General features: G+C 54.6%; 1 protein-coding gene across 4 annotated transcripts; it reads left to right on the top strand.

Annotated features, from left to right (window-relative positions):
• Positions 1 to 303: 303 nt before the first annotated feature.
• TFCP2 (transcription factor CP2) lies at positions 304 to 16,454 on the top strand. 4 transcript variants are annotated; one of them, XM_009335114.1, is made up of 16 exons: positions 443 to 463; positions 1,917 to 2,120; positions 4,451 to 4,602; positions 5,236 to 5,312; positions 5,740 to 5,845; positions 6,068 to 6,174; positions 6,853 to 7,005; positions 9,405 to 9,515; positions 10,308 to 10,396; positions 10,905 to 10,983; positions 11,455 to 11,548; positions 12,194 to 12,284; positions 13,269 to 13,375; positions 14,679 to 14,821; positions 15,495 to 15,546; positions 15,678 to 16,454. In XM_009335114.1, exons 4-16 carry the CDS (start codon positions 5,256 to 5,258, stop codon positions 15,713 to 15,715), a joined length of 1,227 nt encoding a protein of 408 aa, XP_009333389.1. In that variant the 5' UTR covers positions 443 to 463; positions 1,917 to 2,120; positions 4,451 to 4,602; positions 5,236 to 5,255; the 3' UTR covers positions 15,716 to 16,454. The 4 variants fall into 4 exon arrangements, with proteins under 4 accessions (XP_009333386.1, XP_009333385.1, XP_009333389.1 ...); XM_009335111.1 differs by lacking the exon at positions 1,917 to 2,120 and having other exon boundaries at positions 304 to 463; positions 10,905 to 10,953; XM_009335110.1 differs by lacking the exon at positions 1,917 to 2,120 and having other exon boundaries at positions 304 to 463.
• The last annotated feature ends 953 nt before the right edge of the window (positions 16,455 to 17,407 follow it).

The raw sequence follows: 17,407 nt of genomic DNA, 5'->3' as shown, positions 1-17,407 counted from the left end.
GTTTGAGGGGAGGTTTCCCGAGGCCGCGGCTCTGCACGTCCCCGTGCCGTGCACCAACCCGGCTGCAAAGCTTCTCCGCACCGGTATTACCAGTGCAAAGGGGCTTTGAGCTCCGTGTTGGTGGCGCGGCGGCTGTGCCGCTGCTCTGAGCCCGACCTGCTGCCGAGCTGCGCTCTCTGCGGGGCTCGCTCGGCCGTCTGAAACCCGACTCTTTTTTCGGAGACTTTTCTTGACCTGCGCTGCCCGTAAATAGAGCGTGTGCCCCCGTAGGTGAGCGCGCCGACCTTCCTGTCCTGACATCTGACATTTTCTCCTGTGTCGCGGGAAGGGGGGAAAGGTTTCGACAGGCACCTCGGGTTTTGAGAGCGTTTGTGGCTTTTCTGTGCTTGCCCCGTGGGGGGTTTCCGCTTTCATCCCCTCTCCCTATGGAAGAGGCACGTTACTACCTTGGGAACGAGCGCTGGTAGGTGGTGGTAGATGGTGAGGGTTGCCGCTTGGCTGGAAGCTGTTTCTCGTTTGAGTTGCGCGGTAGGATTGTGCTTTGCGTTTGTTAACACACCTGGATTCTTGGGCGTTACCGTTGTTCCCTGGAATTAGGTTTTTAGGAGAGCAGAGGTGGCTCTGGAGGTGATAACTGGGCATTGGCTGAATAATTCCATCCGCAGAGTTTTTCTGTAATTACTTTTTTCCCTCTTTCCCAGGAGATTCTCTCCCACCCCAGAACCAGGGGCCTGAAGTGAAGTGTCTTTCCCCAAAAGCATGTTAAATTGCACAGTGAAATACTGGGTTTTTTTTTAAAGGGAGGTGTGGCCCCGGGGGTTGCAGGAACTCTTCCAGGTGCCTTTGGAGCAGGCAGGACCACGCGTGGGTTTGTCTAAAGAAAAACTCGCTGATGGCTGCTCGGTTTGGCCACGCTGGGCATCGTGGGGAGGTCTCAGGGGGCTGCTCGTGGGACGTCTCTACCTGAAGGACTCGCAGCTTCCTGGCTCTCCCCAAACAACCCACAAAATGACTGCTCTTGAACTTGGTGGGCCACGGCAGGGTGGCAAAATAACAAAGTGCTTTCTGTGTCGCCGTGAATCGCCTTGCAGGTCGCGGCCATGGTGTTTTGCTGCCGTTTGCAGGTGGCTGAGGTTGTCCTTCCCCTGGAGATGCCGCGAAGACGCCAGGCCCAGGAGCTGCCGAGCTTTCCCTTGCTGTTTTATAACCATGTTGCCCCTGTGAATATTTAATTCTTTTCTTGCGCCCTGCGATGTGTAAAGCTGACCCTATTACCTGGGCCCTATAGCACAGACACGTAACGGCGTCTGCACGGCCGGAGGTCCCAGCCGAGGGGCTCTTAGCAAAACCCATGGCCGTTGCGATGGCGAAGGATCGCTCCCCGCAGGCAGGGGTGTCACGGTGATGCTCTACCAACGCGTCCGCACACGCAGGTTTGCACCGAAAGCAGCTCTGTTTCCCCAATAGCTGCTTGCAAAAGCAAACTGTCATTTGCTTGATGATTATTCCCGATTAATTGGGTTGGACTCTTGTTCCAGAAATACAGGGATGCAGCTACCCTAAGTTTTTTTTCCCCCTTCTGCAGCTTGCAATAAAATGTGGGTTTCGGGTCGTGGTTATGCGGGGTCTTAGCGAACGCAAATCTAGAGGCTGGATTTGGGGAGGTTTTGCAGGGATGGCTCTGCCGTTCCTCTTGGCAGGTGTCCGAGCGGTGTTAGTGGCTGTGTGGAGCTTGTGGAGCCCTGAAAAGCAGCTTGTGGCATTACAGCAGGCCGCTGTGCTGCGTAATGGGGATCCAGCATCGCGTGAGAGCTCCGCGTGCATGGGAAAAGTGAGTGAAAAAGCCGGGATGACGGCGACGTGCTGGCTCACCGTGCCGGGAGGACACAGTAGAGCTTTTCCTCTTTCTCACCCAGACTCTTTTTGTGCGAGGCAAAGCAAAAACCGAGGTGTCCCAAGGCTGCAGAAGTAGGATTGAATCATTGCCATGTCAAAGCCTACGAGGAAAAGGAGCGCTCGTGTGTGCAGAAGAAGTGCGTCCTGCGTTCCTCCGGCTGCCGGGAGAATTTGTGCAGGGTGTAGCCTTTAAATTAATTTTCCCGTCTGTCTGGGCGCAGCAGGTTAGTGCTGGTCTTCCCCGTCCTCGCGCCGTCTTACAGGGATCAGGAACATCCCTGCTTCGTCCTGCCTCGGCAGCCTGCTCGGGCGAGAAATCCTTCTGCGGGAGGAAACGCCGTTCCTCTGCTAATGAGGTGGAGCTGCAGGGAAGTTCATCCTCCGGGTTGTGTAATTTGCCTAATTAGGTACACGCGCCTTGATGGGTCGTCGATGCTGAGACCGGGGCATCCGCGTGGCTCTGTGTCATGTCTGATAAGTTGGGATTTGGGCGGGTGAGGGCTCTCCTGCTCGGGTTTGGGCAGCAGTGATGGGCGTTACTTGCACAGCGCTGGAGGAAGGGTGGATATTTGGTCTCTTGAGACCAAAGGGTTAAAGCCCTGTTAGGGTGGGAGCTGGTATTTGGCCAGGTTAAGTCCAGTTTTAACTTGGGAAAGGTTTGTAATGTTTGACTAAAGGAAAAAAAAGCTGATTTAACTCCTCCTTGACGGGAGGGGCAGGCGACCTGACTCTTCATCAGGGCTTAGTGCTTCACTACTGCCCTTCAGCGGGACCCGAATAGCTCTGTCCCCCTGCCACGTTTCACCTGGGGGCGGTGGGATGGTGCTGGGTGGCCCCGGCAGCCAATCCGCAGCTCTGCGGTCCCATCCGCGCTCGAGCGCGTTTGCCCGGGCTCTGCTCGTGTGGATGGGTGGGAGGATGTTCTGGTTTATGCACTATGGAGTAATTGCTCTTGGCCATTGTTATGGCTCAAAACAACTGCTGGGAGTCAGCTTCCGAAACAATTTCAATTAAATACGTGTCTGTACGCTCAGGGGTATCGCTGATGGTTTTTAAAGTAACGTTATTCAGCAAGTTCTTGTTGCCACGTGGCCTTTTGAGTGTGGAAAAGTGTCCGAGTTTGCAGGGGAATGGAGACAGCGAGCTTTTTGCATGGTTGCAATGACCTGGAGACATCCTTCTCCCGGGAAAAGTTGGTAGCACGGGGCTTGAACACCCTCGCTTTTCCCAGCCAGCACCGAGAGCGGCGTGACAGCGTCCAGAGGACGAAGAGCCCAAGCTCGTGCCAGCTGGAGCAGCTCCGTGCCGCTCTGTGGCACGGTGTGGAGCTCCCGTATAACTCATCTCGTATAACCTGATGGCCAGGAAGGTGCTTGGGCTGGTTAATGGTTTGTGGCGAAGCCATCCTGATGGCTCTCCAGGGCAGTTCCTCCTGTCGTTAAGGAGTCGTTAAGGCTGGGCAGGAGTTAAATGCAGGCTTTCGGCAAGAGGCAGACCTGTAAGGTATAAAAGAGGTGCCTGCAGTTGTCTCAGAAACCTGGGTCTGGTCTCTCCCACGTCCCGTGGTGTGGGGACCCACGACGTGGGCTGTGCCGCCAGTGACGTGCAGTATCTTCTGACCCCCGTGGGCATCCCAAGCTCTTGGTTTGGGTCAGGGCTGGCTGGTTGTGCGGTGCCCAGCACAACGGGCTCTTGGGTCTGGGGGCTTGTCGATGAAAGCTTTGGGAAAAGCTGGGGGTCTTCCTCCTGCTGCCTCCGTGCCAGAATGGCTCTTTCCATGTCGGAGCCTGCAGGATTTGCTCCACCGAGATGCTTGTGTGTGTCATGCAGCAGTTGCAGCTGCGGGAGGGAGGGTTTGGAGCTCTGACTCTGCGTCCCCCCCCTTCTGATGTGCCCCGCAGTCTCTGCCTCCACTTTAGCTGACACTCCTGCTCGCTGGGGCGGTGGGGGGCTTTTATAAGCACAGGGGAGGCGATGGCAAAAAAATTGGCGTCCTTGACCTGAGCAAGACTTCAAATTCCTGCCAAGCCTCTCCTGGAGGGCAAACAAGCCCCTGGCCGCTCTGCTTGGAGCAGGGGAAAGGGTTAGGGGCCAGTTCGCTGGCGGAGGTGAGCAGGCCAGTACCACGAGGAAGAGGATGGGCGTTTATCGGCGCGACACGGATGTCGTTCTGCAGGCGTCTGTCTTGTGCATCAGTGCAGAGCTGCTGCAAAGTGGCGCAGGAGTCGCGCTGCCGGAGGAGCTGGGCTCCAGTCTGAAACACAAACTCTGTTGTCTCTTAGCTTCGAAGCAAGAAATGTGTGGGTTTTGGGAGGGTAGGGAGGCTAACTTGAAAAAAGCTTTAGCAAGAGCAGGTGTCAGGTCCTCTTCTCAGACTACTCAGTCTGCTTTAATGCTCCTTTGCAGTTCTGTAGAGAGATGTCAGGGTATGTGGGGGGGGGTGTTTAACTAAAAAAAGCATAAAGCTCTTCCAGGAGGAGGAACTAAATACCAAATGCATCATCCCTCTGTAGCCAGAGCTGAAATGAATCTGTCTTGACAAATCTCTTTGCAGCGACGTCCTTGCCCTGCCCATCTTCAAGCAGGAAGAATCAAGTTTGCCTCCTGAAAACGAGAACAAAATTCTGCCTTTCCAGTACGTGCTGTGTGCCGCCACTTCCCCTGCCGTCAAGCTCCACGACGAAACACTCACCTATCTCAACCAAGGTGAGAGAAGCCCTGTGTCCTCCGCAGGCCGTGCACGCCTCGTGTAAACACCCCGAAAAAGAAAATTCTGCCTTTGGAAATTCCCCCTTGGGAACGGAAAGCGCCTTGATAGTAAACCCCAGGTTGCTCTTGTTTGGAAGCACCACCTCCTTCGCCTTGCTGCCTGCCCTCTGCTTACGGCGGTGAATCGCCTGTAGGATTTAACCTAATTAAAATCTGCACGGTGTAAGGTGGTTAACTGGTGTATCCGTGCCGGGGTGCTCTGCAGCGGGTGCGTTTTACAGGTTCAAGCTGTACCCGCTGCTTTTAAGTAGAACTGGAAGATCAGGGTTGGCGACCAAAGCCAGATGAAGCTTGTGTAATCGATTTCTTCCCCGTTCTTGGTCTTGGGTTAATAAGGGTAATTCCTGGAAAGTACTGCTGCAGGAAGGGGGAGGATTATCTGTTCCTGGAGAGGGATGTTAGAGCTGTGGCTCTAATGGCTTGTGCTCCTATGACCCCCCACTAAAACATGGCCAGAAGATCAAGTGGCATGTCTGGTGTGGCAGAAGATGTCAAAGCGCCAGAGGAGGGGCGGCAGCCAAGGTCCATCCCCAGACTAACCACCAGGTGCCCTTGTCGTCTTTCCCTCAGGGCAGTCCTATGAAATCCGGATGCTGGACAACAGGAAAATTGGGGAGTTGCCAGAGATAAATGGGAAACTGGTAAAGGTAAGCGGAGAGCACGGGTACACATGTCCAGCTGGAGCCGTCCCCTGCCGTAGGGAGCAGCGAGCGAGGTCTTGGCCTGCGTTCCTGCAGCGGCCTCCATGACAGCGTGTGTGGGATAGGTCTGGCTTGGCTGGGGGGTTATTTTCCCTTTCCCCTTCTCCCACCCTGTTGAGACCAGCCTGGCTGGTGGTGTCCAACCAGTCTCCGGGGGTCAAGCCAAGAGGCGATTGCTGATCGCTTAGCGTTCGGGAAGGATAAGCTGCCGTCTTCATGCTTCTGTCCCAGGGGTCCTTCTGGGCTTTCTTTGTCTCCTCCCTGAAGCCTTCAGGCCCCTCAGCTCCCCTCTGCGACTGGGAAATGCCTCGCAGCTTGAAGACTGTCGGGTTTCCTGGGGCAGCCCCAGGCACTGACTGTTTTTCCCTTCTAGAGCATATTCCGGGTGGTGTTTCATGACCGACGGCTGCAGTACACAGAGCATCAGCAGCTGGAGGGCTGGCGGTGGAACAGGCCTGGGGACAGGATACTCGACATAGGTGAGTCCCCGTGGCAGCACCTTGGCTGGGGCTGGAGGAGATGTGGGTGCCTGAAGTGCCTCCGGCTGGGCTCCCGGTTCCTTGACTTTAAGGGACAAAACGCCGTCATGATTCTGTACTTTGAGAGACATGGTTGGTTCTTCCGTTGGTATGTTCCCTGTGAATCTCTTCCTTCTCCTTCTACTACAAACCGCAGCTTGTTCTCCGTATGTGCCCCTACAGATATCCCAATGTCCGTGGGCATCATTGACCCTAGAGCAAACCCAACCCAGCTCAATACAGTGGAGTTTCTATGGGATCCTTCAAAGAAGACTTCTGTGTTTATCCAGGTAAAAGAGGAGAAGTGGGGAAACTCCTGTTGCGGGGGCCTAGGGGGAAAAAATAAAAGTTTTCCAAGGGGGAGGGAGGTGCTTTTTTGGCTCAGAGCTCTGAAATAGCAGCCAGATGCTACAGTGGTAGAAGGATGTCAACCGAAATACAGCCTACCTCCTGCCTCAAGCAATGCAAGAGAGCAGCAGTTCATGCGCTAGCAAGGCACAGGCACAGCTGACCACCAATAAGTTGTTTTATTACACATTTTTGTGGTGGTTTAGGTCCCGCTGGTTTCGTGATTTGGGTCTCCATCTTGCTTAGATGCTTTTGCACATCTCGCCAGCTGCCTAAAATACCTCTTGAAGTCTGGCCCTCCCGCCTAGAATAAACAGGCTGCAGCGTGTGGAGGCTGGTGCAGCCGAACTCTCTGCCCTGCTGATCCAGGGCTTGCCTGTAACATGGAGAGGTTGCAAAACTCGTTGGAAGAATGTGGCTCCACCTCTGCTGTGGCATCCCCTTAACTCCTTAACGCTGGGGGTACTCGGTGTGGTCCCATCCCAGCTCTGTATTTCGCCCTTCTCACCAGGTTGCCCTTCACGTGAGCGCCGTCCTGGCTCCCACGAGGGGAAAGGGAAGTTTGTGGTCAGTCAAACACGGCAGAATTACTAATTGCAGGATGCCTTGCCTTCCCCCAGGTTCACTGTATCAGCACGGAGTTCACCATGCGGAAGCATGGAGGAGAGAAGGGGGTACCTTTTCGGGTCCAGATAGACACGTTTAAGGAGAACGAGAACGGGGAGTACACGGAGCACCTGCACTCTGCCAGCTGCCAAATCAAGGTCTTCAAGGTACCTTGGCCCGTTGGTGTCCTTTCCCCACTCAGAAACAAACTGGGAGTCAGTCCCAGTTCACGCTGCAGCCCCAGTGAATGTCACGGGTGCAGGACGGTGGCCAAGCTTGCCTGCAGAAGGGCCCCTTGGTCCTTCTGGTCTTGCGTTGCCGTTCTCTCCCTGGTTCCTCTCTGTCGATCGAGTCTGGATGCCGTCAAGGCTACAAAACCAGTAAGCCAAGAAGAACGTACAGGGAGAACATTGGTTGTGCTGCCTCTGACTGAAACCTCCCACGTTTAGTCCTGAGTCTTATCAGCTTGGGAGATCCTCCGAGGAGCTTTGGTGTCTGTCTAAACTCCTTGCTTTATTATTACCTGCATCTGATGGTCCGTCTGGATCTGGCCTCTCCAGCAGCGCAGGCGTCTGGTGCGAATCGTTTGCAGAAACCCAAAGCCGCGGCCTGGGGGCGGCAGCCACGGCAACACGATGGCGTGGGTGGCTGAGAAGGGTCGTGCACGCAGCAGCGCCCAGGTGTCGTGCCGCGGGGGCGGCTGTGCGGGGAATAAGTGGGGGCATGCCGTGCCCGCGCTGTCTGGCACGCTGAGGTTGCCTCCGTTGCCCCGTCCTCCCTGTAACACCACGTGAAACCTTGGCCGTGGCTCCTCTGTTCTTCTCCCTCCAGGGGCACTTGGCACGCAGCGGGGTCGGTTGCCCGGCCGGGCGCCTGTGCTGCTTTGCAGTCCTGCCGTGAAGTAGCTGTGGGATATCGGGCAGCATGACCCGCTGCTGTTGACTTGGCATCTTTCCCCTTCTCTCTCTTCTCTTTTGCCTATTTGGATTATAACATTTCGAAGGCAGGGGTGTGATTTGTTAGGGCTTGTTAGAGCTCTGGCTGGTATCTCGATGCGAATAGCCTAAGCGGATGGCTGCGGAGTTGGGAGTTAAGGGATAAAGCTGGTCGCAAACGAGCACCCGGAGAACAGTGAGACTGCGAGGCATCTGGCGCTGTGTTTCTACTGAGCTTCAGTTCTGCGTGCCAGGGGGTGGGGTGGGTTTTTTTGGCTCTGATGACCTTGAACCAGGAAAACCCAAAGCAGTGAAGCTGTGGCTTCAGGCACGGTCTCCCTGCAGAGGATGGTCTCAGCCTTCTCTCCTGCTCGTTTGATGCAGCCGCTCTCCTGGGGTCGGGGCTGCTGTTTGGGCAGCAGGCTCAGCACCGTGGGTGTGTTTCCCTGTGCCTGTGCGAGACCTGTTTGCCGCAGGCTGTCCTTCGTCTGGGGGTTAATGTGATTCGGGCTCCTGCCCTGCTCTTTCCTTTCTCCCCTCTGCCCCTCAAAGTTGGGAGCATTTCAGTGCTTTCAAAATAGCCACTGAGGGCCCCTTACTCACGCTCATCGGTGCCTGGAGCAGAGATCCTTTCTAGCCTCCAGAGAAGCACGCTGACCATGGAATGATAAGAGCAACCATTAGATTTTCACAGCAGGAACTGGCTAGTCAAGCCACAGCTAAGCAGCACCTCCTCACCCAGCTCAGAGCATGGTGGCAGCTTGTTCAGGTCTCAGTTTTGCTGTCCAGAGGAAAAGAAATTTGGAGCTTGGGGGAGCAGGAAGGCTGTGGTGGCCGGCTGTATTTGCAGTCCTAAAACTTTCCCGCCGGTGCCATGGATGCCACTCACCCTCTCGGGAGGCGTCCGCATGTTGGCAGGCAGCTGTGTTGGTCCACCGAGGCCAAATTCCTTTTGCTTGCGAGTGCAGGCAGAGGAGCCAAGGCAGAGCCCGCGCGCAGCCAAGTTCTAAGGGAATTTCTTTAGGGTTCTGCCGAGGGGAGCACCGGGATAGCTTTGGTGGTTATCACGGCACTCTCTTACTTGCTGTTTTCCCCAGAGCTTTCAGCATTTGATAAAGGCAGCAAGTAAAATCATCTTAATCTTGCATACGAGAAAGTGCATGGTTTTTCAAGGTCGTGGCAAAGGCAAGGGCATAATTGAGCTCTCTCGTGTTCTGGTGCAGTTTGTGCCACTGAAATGCTGCTTCTCAAAGTGGTTGATGAAGGTGCAGAAGACGCAGCTCAGATATGTGACACCAGAAACTGGCCTTTGTCCCCCTAGAGGCAACGTATGCTGTCGGGAGAAGTTTCTTCTGAAAAACGTTTCCCCTCCTTGTTCAGATGTTCTGGGCCCCATTTTAGGGGCGTGGGTAGATCAGGATACCGGGGTTGTTAGAGAAGTAATGCTGTCACCGTAGTTAATTCTCTGTGCAGATAGTCCCAGCCCTCTTCCTTTTCCCTCTGCAAAGCAACAAGGGGGTGAGTAGAAGGATGAGTCACCTTTTCTGCTTCTTGCATTTCTTGCACATCTATCCAACTGTCTGCTGCCGCCCTTCCATGCTGCTGTTCTAACAGGAATATCTCCTTTCCAGCCCAAAGGAGCTGATCGGAAGCAGAAGACGGACAGGGAAAAGATGGAGAAGCGGACGCCTCATGAGAAAGAGAAATACCAGCCTTCTTATGAAACCACGATACTCACAGAGGTGGGGTGTTCTTTCGTGCAGCGGCTGGCGTCGTTGTTTTAACGAAACCTGGCTTACCTCGCTCGCAGGTGGCAAGGAACTGGCTGTTCTGCTGTGAAACGTTTGGCCAAGTTGTTAATAGCTGCAAGACAAAAGCAAGATAAATTTTGTAGGCAGAGGAGGTGTTTCTTACTAGACCTGAAAAAGGGCCCTTGTGCCTGGAAACATGATGGTTTTTTCCTCACTGTAATAGATCATCTAATAAAAGATTTTTACCTCTCCCTGCAAGCTTTGTTTTGCCCATGTGGCAACTGGCCCCTGGGGTGGTGAGCTGGCAGAAAACCCCGTTGTTTCCTCCTTGTGCTAGTGGAAAGTGTCGGTCTGTTAAAATGCGATCGTCTGAGGGGTCGGTGCTGAACAGCCCCGGGGAGGGAGCCCTTGTCCTGCCCCAGGTGAATTCGGGGATGCTTGTCAGTGCCCGATTCAGGCTCGGTCCGCTGTGGGGCTTGCTGCACGGAGATGCCCCGGCTGGCAGGCGCCGTGTGTGTCAGCCCAGTGCCAGAGCAATGGTTTAGATCCCAGACCTCACTGTGTTAGAATTTTGTGACTTTTGAGATTAAGAATCACTAAATCTGAGCTTTGTGACCATCTGCAGTGGATTGGCGTGACTTCTTTTAATCCCCTACTTTATTCTTTAATTCTATTTCGTAGTCGGTTGTTGGTCAGCAAATAGCTGTTAACCTGTGCTGACCAGAGCAGATGTGCACGCTTGTTCAAAGCCATCCTGTGACTCTTCTGGGTTTTCCTTTCTAGTGTTCTCCCTGGCCAGAGATAACGTACGTCAATAACGCGCCATCCCCTGGCTTCAACAGTTCCCACAGCAGTTTTTCCATTGGCGAAGGGTAAGTCCAGAGGAGAGGCTGGCCGGCTCTCGATTTCTGCCTTCCACGAGAGATTGATGTGTCTGAGCTGGCAGTGACCGCTAGTGAAAGGGCGGGCCTGGTTCCAAGGTGTACAGGGGGTGGAAGCAGCCTAAGAGGCCGTGTCAGTGGGGGAAAAGCAAATTAAAGCCCTTGAAGCTGAGCGCCATTAACCTCTCCCGGCTGCAGCAGAGCTCGGCTCTTGCACCAGAAGCCTGTGTGCATTTGAGCAGCGGTTCAGCTTCCAGCCTGCTTCGCTCTGTCTTCATCATGTTAATACTCCCACACAAGCCGTTCATTCTTGCAAAGTATTGCGCTGCAACAGTGGCGGTGTTGCTGCAGCCACGTAGCCGTCTATCCCTGGGTTTCGGTGGTCGTGGTTATGGGACTTGGAGGGTGGTGGTTGCTGCCTGCCGGGATCCCGTGCCAGAAGGGAAGGAGCCGCGCTAACCTCGTGTTCTGCTCTGTCTGGCTCTCTTCCCCAACCTAGCAATGGCTCTCCAAACCATCAGCCCGAGCCACCCCCTCCGATCGCAGATGTAAGTCACACCTCAGAGCTTATGCTTGTGGTAAGGATGGTGCACAGGTCAGAAAACGGGATTTTGGGATGGAGCGGGGGTGGGTTCGAGGGTGGCTGTAGTTTGCTGGGGAAGAAACTGCTCTAGCTTAACATCTTTGGGGAGTTATAACTTCTTTTTGACTCCTAGTTGGAAAAAGAGGTCACAGGGTGAAAAATGTCCAGTACAGCGATGCGGAGCTGTGAGCAAGCTTTTTGTAGTTCGCTGTGACCTTTACTTATTGCCTTGATCTTCATTGTGCTTTCCCCTTTGCTTCCTTCTTCTTTCTCTGTCCCTCTGAAGCCTTTTAAATCAAAACCTGTCCAGGCTGCAGCCTTGATTGTGCGCGTGCTGCGAGCCTGGCTCACTAGGGTCTTGATTTAAGACTGTGATTATAAACACTGACTGAGCTGTGTTCGTTCCCCAGTGGAAATGCTTCCCCGTCACCTCTGAGGCCGTGACCCTTCTTTTCCTACGTTGCAGAACCTCTTGCCCACCAGCACACCCCAGGAGGCCCAGCAGTGGCTGCACCGAAACCGCTTCTCCACTTTTTCTCGGCTTTTCAGAAACTTCTCAGGTAAGTTACGACATCCCCTCCGTGTCTGCCCCTTCTCTGTGCTGAGTCGCTCTGCCTCCTCTTGCTCCTGAGGCCATCTCCGTGTTACCGTTGCACAAATAAATGTTTTTAAAAATCTCGTCTTTTTTGTAACACAATAAAACGTGGCTCCCTGAAAGCTGTGTTCTTCATTTCTCACCTTGCTCTCAGCTGGCAAAATAGTGGGGACTGGGGTGGTTTCTCTTCCAAGAGCTCGCAGCACCCTCCGATCTTAAAACCAGCTGAGAAATGCTGATCTGAGGGAAAGCACTGTGTGTAAAGAAATGCTTCGCATTTATTTTCCTCTCCTTCCCTGGTGATACGGCCTCCGTTATCCAGGGTCGCCGAGGTGCTGGATAGCCGGCTGTAAATGATAATGCGGGACACAGGGTTGTGCCGAAACACGCTCTTGCAAAACCAGTCTGGAAAAAAATCTTGCGAGCGTCCTTCTGGGGGAAGCAGGGGGAGGGTGTTAGCAGAAGGCAAAAGCAATTTGGGAACGGGGTGAGCTCTGCGAGCGGGAGGAGGGGAAGCCGGCACAGCTGCGGTGCCCAGAGCCCCCCCTCACCCCGGACACTTTGGGCTGGATTGTGTGACTTTCTCTCCTTTTGATTTTTAAAACTGTAGGTGCAGACTTACTGAAGCTGACCAGAGAAGACGTTATCCAGATCTGTGGCCCTGCAGATGGCATCAGGCTCTTCAACGCGTTAAAAGGACGGTATGTTGTTTGCTTAAAAGCTGATTGTGGATGGTAGGTAAATTGTATTTGTTTTAGCCTGTTTGCTTGGCTCTTGCTATTAGAGAGAACAGAGTTTCATTAACCTTCCTGAACCTCTTTCAGTCAAATTTGATAACTTAGCCAGCAGGGTAACCGCTCCAGAGACAATTTGGGGAAGAAAATCCATGTGGGAGAGAAGCGTTAGAAATTATCTTACTCTTTGAGTGTCAGAGAATCCAGCCACAAGCCAGAAAGTCCTGCTGATACAGTACTTGTTTCCTCTCTCCTCTGAACCGCCTCTCAGTGGAATTACCTTCCCAGAAAGGGAATATTCCTTTGCACCTTTCCCCGAAGAAGCAGGGACTGGTGTTTCACTGACCTCCTGTCTGAGCTGGAGCATTTCAGAAGGCGCTGCTGCAGCCGGCCAGAGAGGCACAGGGCACAGGGTGGGCTGTATCTGGGAGGGAAGGTCTGGGGAGGCATCGGTGCGGGTTTCTGATATGCGGCTGCAAGAGCTGCAGGGGTGGGAAGCATTCCAGGGGGTTAATGTACTGCCTCCGATGGCTGGGGAGATAGCGGGGGAAACGCAGTCGCGCTGCGCTGGGGAGAAGGGCAGGAAGGACGGGAGACGCTGCCGGCTTTTGCACTGCAAAATGAGACTCTGAACGAGAAGGAGCGTGCGTGTTACCAGCAGAGCTCGGTGTGGACCACGGCCACTCTGTCCTCGGGAGCGGACCGTCCGAGTTAGCTGCTCGGTAGCCAGCTGGCACCATGTCCCCATGCCGACTTCGTCCCCTTCTCACAAAAACCTTTGCTGCATCAGCAAGGTGGGGACAACCACGATGGTTTTGCTTCAAGATGAGTTCGTCGATCTCCTCTTTTCCTTCTGAGGATACTGGGGAGGGAAGAGCGCTGGCAAAGTGTCGGGAGCTAGAGGCGTCCTTGAGCAGATCCGATGGCATGCACTCACTGATCTGTCCATAGGATGGTGCGGCCCAGACTGACCATCTACGTGTGTCAGGAGTCCCAGCAGCTGAGGGACCTCCAGCAGAAACACGAGGACGGGGACACAGTAACCAGTACTTTTTTTGGTAAGGGCTTCAAAGCCTGGCTGGGGGCACGTGGGCTTGGGTTGCTGCCGACAGGGCGAGGGGGGAAAAATAACAGCCGGGGGGTTCAGCAAACCGAAATGCGGCGGGGGCTGTTTCCAGCCCTGCTGCTGCTGCCCACGGCGCTCAGCACCAGCTGCCTCCGATCCCCTCGTCCGCACACCACACTGCCCTGTGGGGTTTGGGCTGGCGAAAGGCCACTCTCGCAGCCAGGGCTGCTTGTGTTAGCAGAGCCCACTGAACCCGCACAGCGGCTCGAAGAGGGTCTGTGGCTTTTCCTTTCAGCTGCTGCGCCTCGCGTTGGCTGCTGTCTCTTCTCTCTTCACTGCAAGGAGGCAGCGAGCTCATGTGCGAGCTCACCTGCAACCTAACGCAGGCTCTGTACACAAACCGACAGGTTGTGCGTGCTCCCCTTTGGTAAGGGTGCCAAAAGATCGCGGCAAACCCTTTTTACTTGCCCTGGTCCTACCCAGCTGATTTTTCTCCTTGCCCACCAAACGGGTGGCTGCAGAATCTGACTGTCGGCATGTTGCCTGCTCTGAGCCGAAAAATGATAGCTCCTGCGAGAATCCAGCATTGCTCAGACAACAATGAGTGACCTACATTTGTGGAGCAGCCAGGCGCCGGTTTATCCACCTCCGTGATTGGAGCGGCGAGCACAAAAGCAAACAGCTTGTCGTTTCCTTGCCCTGCTCCAATTCAGATCCTCTCGCTTCCCCCCAGGACCTGCCCTTGTGGGAGTGGGGGAATGGGGGGGGCTCTGGGGAGGTGCTAGGGCGGCGTTTCCATCCTGCTGGGATTGAAAACCGCCGGGAATGGTACGAAATGCTGCTGGGCTGACGCTAGTCAAAATAGAAGCTTTTTGGGGCAAGGACTGCATAAATACCGAGCAAGCATTGCAGGACATTGATGACGGCCAGGTTACTGTGGAGCTGAGGCTCATGTAGCTCCGGGCATGCTGCAGCCGTGCAGCAAGAGCAGACACCAGAGACACGCTACATGTAGATTTAGCAGCTTGGGCTTGGAAAGATGGTAGCTGTGTGAGTCGGGCGCAGCAGAGCGGGTGTTTAACCTGCTGAAAAGCAACTCTGGATAGATGGGCTGTGCACAGTCCCTCCCCGACGGGGCTGTGATGTTCCTGGGCAGAGAGCAGCCTGTTCGCTGCACGCCTCTAAGCATCCGCTCCCTGGGTTAGCGCGCGTGGCGTTAGCTGAAGCGTCTCCGCTTCAGTGTAGACATCAAAGCTGCGCTTGGCGTCTAGCTAGAACAGTTCTTCTCCTCGCAGTGTACCACGCTATTTATCTGGAGGAACTGACGGCGGTGGAACTGACAGAAAAGCTGGCCCAGCTCTTCAGCATCTCTTCCCAACAGATCAGCCAGATTTACAAGCAAGGTCCGACGGGGATACACGTGCTGATCAGCGATGAGGTAACAGCCTCTGGGTGCTCCTTATTTTCGACCTCTTGCGCTGGGTTGCTTCAGCTGGTTCGTGTGATTGTGCTCTGAGCTCCGCTGTGGAGGTTGCGCAGGACCCCGGGGAACGGGTCCCCCGGGCAGGTTTTCAGGAAGGGCCCTGCTCAGTCGCCTCCCGTTTCCAAAGGGTCGGAGTTAATCGTTGAAGCCTGTAGAGCCACGGATGTTGGCGCCTGGGGACGCTGCTCTGCTGCCGGGGGCACCTCACTTAAACCCGTGAGGTTTATCAGGCGTGAACAGCTCTCCCTGAGCTAGTCCAGGTTGCGTGCACACCCTCCTTCATGCTTGGGTTTCTTCTAGCTTTGCTATAAAAACAGGGAGGGGAATTGCTGTGAGAGCACTTTGCTTTCAGACCTGCATCCCAGAATCCCATGGTTTCTCTCTCGGCTTGCTGGTTCGGACATTCAGTTCTGGAGAGCTGGAGGAAGGAATAAATATTTATGGCTGGTGCCTTTCCTACCTCCCAGAGCACTAAGCTCCTGCCTGAGCAGCTTCTAGCCCTTTGGTACTCTAAATCTGTGCCCATCGCTGAACGGCAGAACACAAAGCCTTCACTTGGGGCTGTGAAGCACTTCTGCTGTGGTTAAATACAACCTCAGACTAAGCTGGCTTTCGTGGCTTCTTTCAGATGATACAGAACTTCCAAGACGAATCCTGTTTCGTTCTGGACACCATGAAAGGTGCGTAAATGCCCAGGCTGCATCTTCTGTTTCCCTTCCTTACTTCTTGGGGAGCTCTTGTGTCAGATCCGCTCAACCCAGCGGATTCCTTTGCTGTTGCGAGTGGCTCATGAGCTTTGCTTCTTTTGCAGCTGAAACCAATGATAGCTACCACATCATCCTAAAATAGGAGGGGACGGTATGAGGAACACCCGTGATCCTCTCATCGCACACGAAGACCCTTCACTTCCAGCACAAGGACACGAGCAGAGATCTGGAAACTCCTGGGCACCCTCTGGAAAGACCCCGAGCTGTTGGTCACTCGGCTGTCTTTCTTGCAGGGGGCCTCCTTGCTCTGACGGCATCTAAACGGCCGTTGATGGTAACGTGCTGCTTAATTGCTGGAGCTCTGAGGCTTGAAGTTACCAGGTCGCACTCTTGTGTAGCTCTCGGTAGAAATTTGCCATTGGGACCCAAGACCTGCGTGAGGGCTTTTTATGTGGCAGGTGTGCTCTGCTTTTCTGAGAGGCATCGGCTCCCATGACGCTCGCAGACTGGCAAGAGAACATGAATCAAACTGGCCCAACAAAGCCAGCTGGCCCTCGGGCACGTGCTGAGCTGAGCAGGTCTCAAATACGCTGCGTACTGTGCTGATGGAGTGGTAGGCTAGGGCTGGGAGGGATTTTCTTAAAAGATTTTGTTAAGCTTTCATTTAATATTACGACGCGTCTGTTAGACAAAGGTGGTGACTTCGTTTTTCTCCTCTCCACCCACCCCGAAAATGGCGTTGGCTGTGTTTGTGTGCGGGTGTGGTGCCATCCTTCCCTTGCGAGTGTAAGGTCGTCAGGAACTTTATAGACAGATTTAGTTGTATAAAGCCGGAGCAAAACGTGGAGTAAAGCGGAGTTGGATAAAGAAACAGCTAACTAGCTTGGTCTGTGGGATTCTTTTCTGCATGTTTTAGGGAGGAAAAAAAGACTTGGCTACCTCTGCTGAAAACTTGGAGCCATGTCTACCCGCTGCCTCGTTTTCTGCCCCTGCGTCCCCCTGCCCGGCCTCCATCGCTGCCCCAGCGTTGGTGTAGCCCTGCGCGCACTAAGGAGGCGGCGGACAGCAAGTTCAAAGGGTTATTGAAAGCCCTTGGACTTGATGGCGACAAAAGTGCTTCTGTGCAGGTTTCCAGGACAGCGGTGAAGTCTCCAGGGTGAAGGATCTGCCCTGCCGTGCAGGTGGTGGATCCTATTCCCCGTCCGTAGGATCCCTCAGTAGAGACTGAGATGCCCGGGGTGACGCCTGCCTCTGACCATCAGCACTACCCGAGGATGTTTAGAGCCAAAAAATAGGGGGAAAATACAACATAAAGCAGGGCTCTTATTTTTAAATAAGGCTGCAGCGAGATCCAGCCCCAGGCAGGTGATGCAGGTCCGGGGAGGGCCCGTGGGGGGAGTGAAGGCACTGGTGGGTGCGACAATCACGACGGCCGCGTCCCTGCTGCTAAAATACCAGCTGCTCTTCTGTGTTTGTAAGCCATAAAAGATTCTGTTCCCATCTTCCTCGGCCAGCTGTCGTCGTCTTGGAGGTGCAGTCAAGATACCTAGCACAAATTAGAGCTGGTTCAGTCCTGGCCAAACCTTCCCATCCTTCGCTTGCGTTGGCCGAGCTCCCGCGGCCGCTGCTTGTGACTCCATCCTGGCGCGAAGGACCCCGTAGCGTCCCCGTCTCCCTTCCCCATCGCGCGTGACGCTGCTCGGCGCGCGCTTGCTCCGGCGCCAAAGGCAGGACGTAGGTCGGCAGCTCCCCGAAACCGTTGTTCAGGACTGCGGCGGCTCCCCCTCACCCCCAAAACTGCCTGCCAGCTGCATCCAGGGCTGGGTAGCGGCAG

This window comes from Pygoscelis adeliae, unplaced genomic scaffold, assembly GCF_000699105.1.
Source record: "Pygoscelis adeliae isolate BGI_AS28 unplaced genomic scaffold, ASM69910v1 Scaffold512, whole genome shotgun sequence".
NCBI lineage: Eukaryota > Metazoa > Chordata > Aves > Sphenisciformes > Spheniscidae > Pygoscelis > Pygoscelis adeliae.
Note: the sequence above shows the minus strand (reverse complement) of the source record. Positions and strands in the feature narration are given on the sequence as shown.